Source organism: Pyrus communis, chromosome 16 (genome assembly GCF_963583255.1).
Source record: "Pyrus communis chromosome 16, drPyrComm1.1, whole genome shotgun sequence".
Taxonomy (NCBI): Eukaryota; Viridiplantae; Streptophyta; class Magnoliopsida; order Rosales; family Rosaceae; genus Pyrus; species Pyrus communis.
The window spans coordinates 9,709,684-9,722,426 of NC_084818.1; the positions used below are offsets into that span (position 1 = coordinate 9,709,684).

General features: G+C 35.6%; 1 protein-coding gene across 1 annotated transcript; it reads left to right on the forward strand.

Annotated features, from left to right (window-relative positions):
• The first annotated feature begins 3,176 nt into the window (after positions 1–3,176).
• Positions 3,177–4,781, forward strand: LOC137720929 (homeobox-leucine zipper protein ATHB-12-like). Its single transcript, XM_068460049.1, has 2 exons — positions 3,177–3,736; positions 4,012–4,781. The coding sequence occupies exons 1-2, from the start codon at positions 3,365–3,367 to the stop codon at positions 4,369–4,371; spliced, it is 732 nt and encodes a 243-aa protein (XP_068316150.1). The 5' UTR covers positions 3,177–3,364; the 3' UTR covers positions 4,372–4,781.
• The last annotated feature ends 7,962 nt before the right edge of the window (positions 4,782–12,743 follow it).

The following is a 12,743-nucleotide window of genomic DNA, read 5'->3' on the forward strand; positions in this document are numbered from 1 at the left end:
GGAATCTAGTTAATGAGTTTTATTTTAGTAAAAAACTTATGACGGGTTTTATGTGAAGAAAATTAAATTTCAGAAGCTAAAGTCATAATTTCAGTAACTGCTTAGTCCAACAAGCTCCACCTTGTTCCTCTCGTTTTGCTCCACAATGCTAGTACTCATTGGTCGTCTGCATTCAACGATCGATATATGCTAAGGTGGCAAGAAGTAAAAGTGATAGCTTCCTCGAAGAAATTTCCTTTCGGAAAACATATTCACCTAATCAAGTCTTGCTCTGCTTCGTCACTCCAACAGTGTAGATTGGTTCAATTCTTTTTTGCTCTCCAAACTTACCCATATGAAACGAATACTTGAAAATGATGATGATAAGCATGCCTAATACAAATAAAACATATAGTGTCATTTTCAAACACTATCCTCATCACTTACCATCTTTCTTTTTCTTTAATTTATATAAAATTATTAATTTAATTTAATTAATTCAAATTTTCATGGTGATGAGTCTCTGTCTTAGCACAAAATTAAAGTTTTCATACTTTTTTTTCCCTTGATATTAATATTGTAAGTAAAAAAATCTCAGTAACCAATGTCGATCGTCCAACTGCTGCCTACACACAATTGAATAAGGAAAAAAAAATGGAGAACAAACCATTTAAACAACAACATAGAAGAAACGTGAGGACATTCATTTACCCTACATTGAGCCCCATAAAGTATTTAATAAATTTCTCCAACTTAAAACAATTTTGTGGGTCAGTATAAATTTCAAAGTGTCTCCATCTTACAATCGAGTTATTTAACAAGAAATAATATAAACTTTATTAAAGTAATACCATTCTAATTTCTATAAATCCTTCAATATATATGTTATTTAGTATACGATCGACTTGAATTGAACTTTTAAAATCGGCATCGACGATGTAATATATAGAGCATCGACGAAGTAATATGTACAGCATCCCAGATAGCTTTTAAGAAGAATTAGTTTCATACTAATCTTAATAGTTCTGCAAAATTGATTAAAAACCAACCAAGATCTTATACCAAGTAAAAAAATGGCCAAGATCATATTGTGGTAGAATATTTACACATTTCTTTTTACTTCTCATATGTATCTTTTCAATTTTGGCCTATATATCAAATAAATTGAAAAAAATTAAGTAATAAAAATTAACAAATAATTTGAAAAAAATAAAAATAAGTGTGTCGATAGCATCACCAATCAAGATATTTTAAGGGTTTACTAGGATGATAGGGTTAAACAACCACGTGGCAAACAGCACTGCATGACAGACAACTTGAAGACTTGTTCTGACAGGCACGAGTCTGGAATTGGCTACAAATCAGAACAAACATAAAGGGCACGTGTCGGCTGTAATCCACAAGCTTTCGACGTTACAACCACCAGATACCGGCCACGTCAAGGAGGCAGCACTGGAAACCCTAAAGAAAATGAGATACCAAGTTTTGACCAAGGGCAGGTGGCAAGGGATAATTCGGCGACGTGTGACAGGTGACAGAGTCTTGTCAGGGCACAACATAATTTTTGGTATAAAATAAAATTCCTTTGGTGATTTGTTCAATGTTTATTGATTTGAATACGATTTTAATTCAGATGTGGGGTTTGTAAATTGATCGTCTGGATGGGAGAACCAAAGTTGGACACGTTCCGACAGTGACTTGATCAAACCATTTTCATGGCTCTGGATCGGAAATGGAAGTGGCTCGCCTAAGACTAAGCCCTACCCTTGAGGAGTTCTTAATCGTAAGTATGAAACTTGGTGTATGATGGAGACCTATTACTCACTAAGTTTAGGTTCAATGTTAATCACATCCAGTTTATTAGCGTGATGAACATGATCAGATTTTTTTAATAAAATAGTTTGACGTATTACATTATTAGACTATCAAGTAATGTGAAAATGTATTTCAATGTGCAACCTTATTGATAATTTTATGTTATACTAAACTCAACGCTTTTATGCTCTCTATAGAGCTTCTAATTGTACATGTCGGAGTGTCTACTATTTGATTAGCACTAAATTCAGGAGTTGATGTTATACAATTTGTCTCTAGTGACGTATGTAATAGAATCAGTGGAGAAATATGTTCGACAAAATTTGATTAGTACTCAGTACTATATGCGGTTTGGTGGTATTCCTCTTCACTTGTAAGTGATAGGTTTTAGGTTTGAATCTCGTAGATGGTAAATTCGATACCAAATTAGGTTGCTCATTGTGTGATTTAGCCGAACTCTCTCTTCCCTTAGTATAAAATAAATCGTTATACCAACAAAAAATTCAAAATGTGAGGAGTAAAGTAAGGAGCGAAGTACAACAAAGAAGAGTGGCATGCAAGATTCGTTTACTTGCGTAACGAAATTTTTTTGAATTCGTCAGAACTTCAGCCTCTGTATAAAATATTGTATCTCCATTTAAATTAAGCTACGACAATTCAAGGGGTAGGACTAGTAGACACCAAAACTAAACATATAAGAACCTATGTATATTAGCATCATAGATTCATATATAGGTCTCACAAAATCAACAAAGTCGGAAGGTTCAGTGTTGGAACATGATTCACGTTGCCGACATCTATATCACTCATTAGGAGAAGACTTAGCTTGACTACCATAGTTCAAATTATGAAAATGACAAAGGCATTTTAAAATCATGTCATAAACAATATTAAATCACTAAAATATGTGCCTGCATTAGTGCAATTAACAAAGACAGCTTCGGCTATAAAGCTAGCCAGACCCTAAGTTCATGAAGGGAAAATTAATATTTACTATATAGTATGGTCTTTGAATAATTTAAGAGAGATTTTTCGATATACTTGAAATACCGTTTCATGATAAGCTTCACCAAAATTATCATATGGTGTGTGCGCAAATTAAGAGAGTTTTTTTTAATGTACTCGAAACACCGTCACATAATGTTAAAATTTTACTAAAACTGTAACACGTGTATTTGTTTTTATTATTTACCTACCTTATAATAATGATATATCAATTATGTCGTTCATTAATATTATATCATATATCAAATGATTGTTCTAGATACAAACCATAATTTTATTTTCTTTTGCAAAAGAAAAAGAAAAATGGTGTTGATTAATGTAAAGAGAAAAAGCACTATACTTATCAGAGCCCATAGATTTTGGATATAAAGAAGCGATCACAAGTCACAAAACCCAGTCAGATCAAAAAACCATGACATCAAACACACATTGCATAAAGCCTTAAAAACCAACAAATTCCATATCATGCACATATCAGAAAAAACACACACTCGCACACTCCCAAAACATTCCTTCCACAACCACCCACAAAACCCTGTTAAGATTTTCTAATCGATCTGCCAAGATGCTCGATAAAATCGAATATTCGAGTCCCTCAGCAGAAGATCATGAGACTTTCAGCTGCATGAGCCCACTGGGAGCTGCCACTACAAGGAGGAAGAACAACAAGAACAACAAGAGGTTCAGTGATGAGCAGATTAGGTCATTGGAGTCCATCTTTGAGTCTGAGTCGAGGCTTGAGCCGAGGAAGAAGATGCAGTTGGCCAAAGAGCTAGGGTTGCAACCTAAGCAGGTTGCTATTTGGTTTCAGAACAAGAGAGCTAGATGGAAGTCTAAGCAGCTCGAGAGAGACTACAGCAAATTGAGAGCCAATTACAACAACTTGGCATCAAAGTTTGAAGCTTTGAAGAAAGAAAAGCAGGCCCTGGTTGTTCAGGTAATTGTTCATTCATTCCGGTTTGCTAAATATGCCTAATCGAAGAACAGTGCTTGGTTCATCACCTGTAAGAAGCCATTCTTTGTTAACCTTAAGTTCAGTTTGATGCGTGTAAAAGTAACTCATTAAAACCATAAAAAAGGGGAAAAGTTTAGGCACATGTGTCATGTGTAAGAAGTAATTACTCGTTACATGTAAGGAACAAAACATTTTTCACTAATTTTAACATGTTAAGATAATCAAGAATTGATAGATTATGTCTTATTTTGTGACAGGTGCAGAAGCTGAATAATCTGATGATGATGCAAAGGGAGAATTGTGGGGAAGATGTAGTTATGAACAATGGCATTGACGGTGAGTCAGATAACGGAGATGCCACCATTTCTGAATCTGATAAGGTGAAGCTTGATTTTTCAGTGGAAAAATCAGAGCAAGGAGGACTTGGGGTGCTGTCAGATGATGACAGCCGCATAAAAGCAGAGTACTTTGGACTGGAAGATGAACCAGACCTTGCGAACTTAGTGGAGTCTGCAGACGGTTCCTTGACATCAGCTGAGGATTGGGGGAAATTGAATTCTGATGGTCTTTTTGATGTTACGAGTGGTGATTATCAGTGGTGGGACTTCTGGTCTTGAAAACAGAAATTGTGTGCATATATAGATAATGAAGTGCTGCATCTAGTGGAGTGATCAAGAAAAAGGGGCTTTTTTCATAAGAATGTCATTAGCTTTTGGAGACTGGTTGTTGATAATCATGCCATTTGCACGCATCCTCCTACACTCAATCACTTTGATGCTCTGTTTAGTTACGACGCCACAATTAAAGATCCATATGAATGAATGAGAACTAAGGCCAACAGATATATGGGGATCTTATTGGGAAAATGAATTTTAAGGAGCATTGTGTCTTTGTGATATGTGGGTCTGTGTCTAATCTTGGAAAAGTAATATTTATAAAGCCCAAAGACAAAAACATGTATGCATGCGCTCAGCTAGAATTTTGTAGGAGTTAGTTTGTTGCTCTAAAACTAGACCTTGAACCCTGATGCAGCCTCTAACATATATGAATTTGTTTTATTTTTGGAGTCAATGCCCTTTTACAAACACGCAGTTAGTTGTCGCACATGACGATCTTCTTCCTAGTAGATAGTATTGATCTTGCTATATTATAACTACGCACGCAGTCAATTGTAAAGAAGATAAATATTACACAGGCAAGAGCACCATCCACGCAAGAACACAAGAATTTACAGTTGTTCAATCAATTTTGTTTACATCCACTCTGGTGATCCCCTTCAAAAAAATTCACTAGTTGGCAAAGACTAGACAGCTTTGGTTACTAAGGAACCCCTTATTCCCTATCAAACCGTAGGTCTTAATCTCTCACGCACTCTAGGACTCAAGCCTTATTATGCCTCCCTTATAACTTGTACATGAATTAGAATAACTCGACAAGCTCTCTCAATCTATTTGATATTCTAGGTTCATATCCATCTCTCAAAATCCGTGGTAAAGTTCTACTTACTGTAGGCAAGCTTTAGGTAACGACTCTAGATCCTCCTTGTGAGAATTCCAAGAATCCGTTAATTGTGTTCATTCACCGTAAATCACGAGATCAGAAATCATTTTAATTTTTTTTATTTAAAATTGAACACAAACAGTACCTGACGAAAACTGACTGCACGATGTATGATAAATGAACATGATTAACAAAACTTCGGGATTCTCACAAAAATGATCTAGAGAGGATCATGTTGGTTAGGTTACAATATGAAGCCCAAAACAAGAAGATAACCCAAAGAAACCATACTTTTGGGTGTTTTAACTTAATTTTTGTTTGAGTGGAAAAGAAAATTGCTCATTCAATTCGGGTTCTCCTCTTTGACTTGAATTCAAATAGACTTGCAATCCAATTGGAACTTTAGTGAGCCAATCACAACAATTTCTACCTAAGCAACCTAGCTAGCAACCAAGCCAATTGTTGCTCTGCAAGATACTTGATATTCTTGAAAGAACCTCACAAAGGTTTGAAGAACCGCTAACTTGGCACGAGACAACCAACTCAAGTGAGGACGTGCTTCACTAGTCAAACCCATACAATTTATCCAAACTCCGATTTGGTCCAACTCTTATATAAACCAAGCTCAAAATAACTTATTTTTCAAAAATGTTCAATTCAAGTTTAAACGAAAATTGTAAATAATTAAATAATAGTAGGATATGCCTATTTCTAAGAGATTTTTCATCAATATTAAGAATAAAATCAATGGAAATAAAAATATTCTTAGATAAATCAAAATAGTGTTTTTTTTTTTTTTATTAGGTACAAAAATAAGGACATATAGTCCAATAGCATGTCGAACCTCAAACTCACATTTATGAGGTAAACTTGAACCAAACTCGAGCCATCTCATAACAAAATGGGGCTTTTAGATCCAGGTCCAAAAACTAGAGTGTTTTTAGGAGTGAGTCCAGTTATCTAATTATATGTTTTTATTTATTTTATACTCATTTTATATTTTCTAAAAATATTAAAAATCAATTAAAATCATCTAATATTATGCATTTTCCAACTCCAAAAGAATATATTTAATATCTTATAACAAAAAAAATAATATACTAACATAAATTTATCTCCAAAACATTCTATCCTAACTCAAGTAACAAATATATGAATGTATATAATACCTATACGTGAGATATGAAACCTAATTAAAAGGTAGAAAAAACATAACATACCTACAAGCAAGACACATTATTCTGTGACAGGTTGATTATAAAAAAAGAATCTATTATATAGGTAGATAAATATAATTAACCTGTGATATAGGTTGATTATAAAAATTAAAAATAAAATCTATAAATGGGGTTTAAAGTAGGAGGAAAAACGAGAAATAACAAAAAATAAATAAAATAAAAGGAAATAAGCAAAGAGATAATTGGGAAGAAATTTGATTTTTATAATAAATCTTATAATTGAACAGATAACTATTGATAATTAAATAATTAAATATAAAAAATTGGACTTATTTTAATAAACTGGACTATTTCTACTATTGGTTCAAAAAATTAAACTTATATCAAGTTTCCCCTAAAAAAATACAAGTAGTCACTCAGGAGCCTTTAAGAGCAGAGCATACCAAACCTCAAACTCAGGCCATTAATAGTCAAAACACCACACCGCAAGCACTATTCCGTGTTCATTACATAAATTCACAAGATACGCGGCCCGTTTGTTTCAAGACGGTCCACACAAACGACTACCAGAGTCACAAAACCCAGTCGTATAACTGCCAAGTGTCGAAATGGGATTGCGTTTAGTCACTTTACCCGACAGTCTCCTCCTCCGTTCTCACTGGTTCAGTAAAAGTGGGAGCTTTATCGAAAGAGCGACGCCATAACCACCGATTCAAAAGCTCGGAGAAGTAATGAACGACCTCTCCAATGGCTCCAATGGAGCTCTGAGAGACCACAGAAGCAGCACCCTGAAGCCCATTCCGTCTCCGATTCTCTACATTCTCGTACTCATCTTTTTTCTGGGTCTCTCCGTCTCCATCTTCATTCTCATTCTCGTCTGCAATGCCCTCTTCTTCGTTTTCTACCTCCTGCTCTCCGCCCTTGTCGCCACTTTCGTCGTCTGGAATGTACGGCGCTGGGCGACCAAACGTGCCGTCTTTTGGTTCCTCAACTCGGTTCCGGAGTCTGACCTCAGCCTCGACCAGCACGTTGGCTGAGCTCGGCCGAGGAGTAAAATTCGTTGTTGTGGCGTTGAGCGCGTTGCTAACTTCTTAATCTTGCGACTGCGACCGAGGAAAGAACACTCTCGGTCTTTGGGTTCTAGAGCCTGAAGATGAGGCTGCTAGTTCTGCGAAGTTCACAAATCGTCGGTGCCTGATTCGGTCACCGTGATTATATTCGTAAGAGTATAAGCACGTCGAATCGACACCAGACTATACGGACACAAATATTCAAAGGTAATGTATGTCTTGACAGTGAACGTGGTTCGGCCGTCAGAATGCTGAACTCTAAAACTCACCCGTGAATACCCAATCATAAAATCACTCGGCGTCTAATACGCCGAATGTCGTAACTCGTGACACCTTACTTCGTCGAGAAGGCTAATAAGATGACCCCTGCCAATAAGGATCCGAAAACCCTCCTTGGCCGAGACTTGGATAGGTAACTAGTCGGCTTCGACGTAGTGCTGTTTATCCAAACTGAAGATGCCCCTTGGTCAGCTGATTCTACGGCGACAGTGCTGTTTATCCAAACTGAAGATGTTCGTCGGTTGCCTTCATAGTGCTGTTTATCCAAACTGAAGGTGTGTTGGCAGAAAAAGAAAAGGAAAAATCTCAAGGTGTTTGAGAGGTTTTGCGCAGGGCAATTGTATGTTGAATTGAAGGTCCTTTTTTGTTGCATGATTTCTTGTATTTATAGCACCCATTTCTTGAGACCGAATCGAACCTCTATCTGGATTGGGAGTCCTTGTCCCGTTCCAACTTTACTTCGAACAAACCTACTCCTATTAGGACTTTGAACTTTCCCCTCTTCCGAGGCTTTATTCCTTGCTGGCCGGGAATCCTGGTTGCACCAGGACTTCCTCGACCCTTTTTATTTATTTGGATTACTCCTTCTTAGGATAGGATTCGACCGACCCTGCTAACTGGCCCGGAATCTATCACTCAGCCCATAGCATTTGACACAGCTTTGGGCCGAGCACAGCCCTCTGCTCGGCCCAACAATATTATTTCGGGCCCAAACAGGTCTTTTCAACATATGGGAGGACGAACAATAACATGTTGTTCCAATGATTTCAGATTGCATCATGTGGAAGTCTGTCCCTTGAATCTTCATATGCCAAAGCTACCGGCTGTATCTATGCCTCTACTCTTTTATACGAGTACAGGGGATTAACTCTACGGCCAGGGACTGTCGAGAGATCATGCTTCCATTGGCATTTAGCATATTGTGAGGGATGAATACTCTTCTGTAGCCATGTGGATCAGCAGACTGTTGCATGTCCAAGTTAGATCAAATAGGTTGATTGCGTTCATGAGATGGATAAATCATTCATACTTGTTTCCCTGTTCTTTGTGCTTTGCGTCAATTTATACGTTTAGTTAACTTTATCAGGATTGGACTGCTTAATTGGCACTTGGTACTCAAAATGATCACTCAAGTTTAGTCATTTTTTATGGTCTTGTTTTCTGCCACATCCATCTGATCATCTTGCACCTCGACTTTGGACTTCATTTGCCCCTTGGACTAAAAAACACGGTCCAAATTACTGTCCATTTAGCTCTTCTCATTTGCTCATAACTAAAGATTTTAGTGTATCGTTGCTTATTGTTCTCAGTTAGGAATTCCTGTCTTCTATCCGGGAGCTGATTGTCTTATGCTATGTTTTGGCTCCTTTACATTGGCATGCTTACATCTATTTCGCTCGTTGTTTTTGTGGTGCTCAGTATTTTGCGTGTTAAAGATTTACGAGGTTTGGAGGCCTCAGGCTTTTACCCTTCTGTTGCCTTGGATGGCTTAACCTGCATTTTTTAGCATCTACTGCTTCCTATAAAGATCAAGGTAATTGGAGAAAAGATGATGGTAGAAAAAGTTTGAAGATAATATGTGTGACATAATCTATTTTAGGCTAGTGATTAGTTTCAATAGTTGATTTGTAATTAGTATAAATAATACACATTTGAAGTTTCTCGGTCGTTTCTGTGCTTAGTATCCTTTAATATTTCATTTATTTTGTGATTTTGCCAAATCTAAACTGCACAAATGTAGTGGTGTAATCAAACCAACCAAACGAATATATTATTTTCTTTTTGTAGATATATACGAAAATTTGTGCAGATCATTTTCCTGAAATCTTGATTTGCATATCCATATACTAGTATCTGAATCACGAAGAATAGGAAATATGTCTACTTAGAATTATAATTTCTTTTTCTTCTTCCTCGCTTTCCACCTGACAGAGATTCTCACTAATTGTCGAAAGCAAACTTGTCAACACTAAAAGATGCAGAATCCTCTCTCCTCACTTGAGGAAATGGTTAAGTGAGAGAAATCTCTCACCTGAATCCCGTCTACTACGTCTGGAGGAAGGGTATCCTAATTATACATAACAATCTCGGTTAAATACCCTGCTGCTTAAATGCTTTCGTTTACATTTTGGCCTGAGTTTCCTAAGAGCTTATGTCCTGCAGGTTTTCATGAGGTTTTGCAGGTATGTTCAAGAAGGCAGCTCTGTGACAGAATTTGGAATGTTGCATAGAAACAATGACATGACTACAACCTGGTTTGGTACTGAGGTGATTATGAAAAAAGCTGGTATAAAAAAAAGCTAGGAGCTGTTTTTGTGTTTGGTAAACATTCAGCTTCAGCTTTTTTTTACAATTTTGGGTGAAAAAAAAGCCAAAAACAAGAAGTTGCAAAACTCAGCTTTGAAAAACCAGTTTTTTTCACATCTGTTTTACATAAAAGTTTACCAAACACTATAATACTACTTTTTTTTTTTTTTCAAAAGCACTTTTACAAAAAAAGTTTATCAAACATTCTGCTGTTTTATTTCACAGCTGTATTCTCATAGCACAGCAGAAGCAATTTTTTTTCAAAGCACAACAATACCAAACTAACCCTACAATTGTTCAACCGCCAGAAGTAATCTCCACCGGGTGTCTATGGCGACAACTGCTTCTCCCCGTTGACATTGATGGGATGATCCTAAGGTCCTCTCAAACGCCGGGAATTCTGTCAACCAAGGTTCAGTACAACAGGCAGAAAGATATTGTAGGTAGGACAAGATTTTTTTGGATGATAACCCAATTTCCTTTCATTGTGTACACCTTCAACTAATCACTAATCACTAATCACTAATCACTAATCACTATGTAGCCCATCTTCAAATGTACTAAGCTTGTAACATTATTTTGCTTTTGAAAAGGGCTTATTCCGACTTTTAACCAAAGCATTAAAGTACTTTTTATGTGTGCAAAATCTCCATTTGGTAATAGTTATCTATTCCAATGGGCCAGGAAAACAAATGAAAAGCTCATCGTGTTTATAAGCTCATTAGCATTTCGATTCAAAATGTAAAGGGCATAAGAAAACACTATTGCTAAAACCCCCCATAAGCTTCTAACATTTTGTTTGGCAAAAATGAAAATCTGTTTTTGGCTCGTACAAGCTTTTTCAGAAAACGTTCTGGAAGAAGCACCTGCCAAATACTTCTTCATGCTATTCTTCTAAATGCTATTTCAGAAAACACTGAAAAAATATTCAACTTATTTATAATAAAACCCTTTTAACGAGAGTGTTTTCCAAAGTTACACGGCATCATATTTAAATAGGCCCTTAGCCACAAATGGGCCTCTTGTGCTGGTTCTAGTCATAGACAGCAAAATTATTTAGTTTTCAAGTTTCAACAATATAGGTCATCTCCAAATGAAAATGCTAAATAGAATTTCGTGTATAATTATAGTCCTGCAAAAAATTATTTTTAGATGAACAATTTAGACAATACTTATATATCATCTCCAACCGAAGGGGCTAAACATAGCCCCCTCAATAATTTATTATTTTTAACTTTATACTTTAAATTTATTGGTTAATTTAATTAAACTATATTTGGATATTTTTTAATCAAACTATTGAATTTGAATTAATTATTGTAACTGGGGAGTTGGGCCCCAAAAAAAGGGCTAAGAGGAGGGCTACATTTGGCCAGTCTGATGTCCCATTTGGCCATATAATAGTTTGGTGGACTCCATATAATTATCGTCTAGCCATCAGTTGGAGATGATTTTCTTGACAAATCAGGTCATTTTTTGCTTTTAAACATTTAGCTCTCTTCAGTGGAGATGGCCTAAGACCAATTTTGGTTTAATGTTGAGACCAAAAGGGAGAATCTTGGTGCAAGTTGAGTTTTTGGAATGGATTTATGTCACTCTCCGAAGTTGACGAAGAAAAACAAAAATATTAATTTGGATCAAATTCATGGCATTCAATTGGAAATTCTTAAGGATTTTCCTACTTTTCAATAAATCATTTAGAAATATATTTCAATTTTATTACCTTGCAGTATCTTTGAAGGCATATGCTGGACAAACAGGAAAAAAAAACAATTTAAATGAGACTTTCATACTTTATTTTATTGTATTTGCAATTTTGAAAAGATTTGGTTTGGAGATGATTTACCAACTGTAAGGTCAAGGATTGACAAGTTGAAGATTAGACAGGATATGCATTCATCATTCAATTCATTTTTTCATTAGAAATCTGTCAATCACTTGCCGAATTGCAGATTAATGATAATTAATATTAAATTTAATGGTAGAGTGTGGAAGATGTGATTGCCCTTTTAGTAAAAGGCATTTACCTACTTAGTAGACTTGAACATGCTAACAAACTTCCACCGCAAGTAAAGCTCAAATGACATTCAATGTTGACCTTCTCTGTTTAATTTGGATTACGAATTTGACTTCGTAATCAACTTTACTTAGAATGTGACAATTTATGGATAAGAGAAAGAATAATCCATCCTTATTCTGACTCAAAATTCATGATTTTTAGATTACACAATTTAATATTATAAAACTCGCGTATTTCTTGATTTTGTGTGTGCTAGTAAACACATAAAAGTAAAGACTTAGAATCATTTTGTACTTCTTGATTTCATGCACATTCATGTTTATTTTTAAATCAAATAAAAGTAAAAAAAAAAAAATCAAAAGAAAAAATTAATATAAATGTATGTTAAAAAAAAAAAAAAAAAGGTGTGCAGAATTCATTTTCTGTTATATTTATTCTACTTAAATTAATAAGTATGTGATCAGTTGTGTCAAGCTAATCGTATTTTCACTTTTCGTTCTGGTTGGGGTGTAGTGACTCAAGTGGAAAAATATTTTCCAAGTATTTTCCGCAACAGTAACATAGGCTCATATGCTGGTGTCTCCATTATTGTTGAGCTCATAAGAACGGAAAGGGGAAACAATCCACTAGTTAGG

What these genes read in the sequence shown, in the direction of transcription:
- LOC137720929 (XM_068460049.1), top strand. Translation starts at nt 3,365, where the DNA reads ATGCTCGATAAAATCGAATATTCGAGTCCCTCAGCAGAAGATCATGAG. An exon ending in AGCAGGCCCTGGTTGTTCAG is followed by an intron (nt 3,737 to 4,011) that starts GTAATTGTTCAT and finishes ATTTTGTGACAG; the next exon opens with GTGCAGAAGCTGAATAATCT.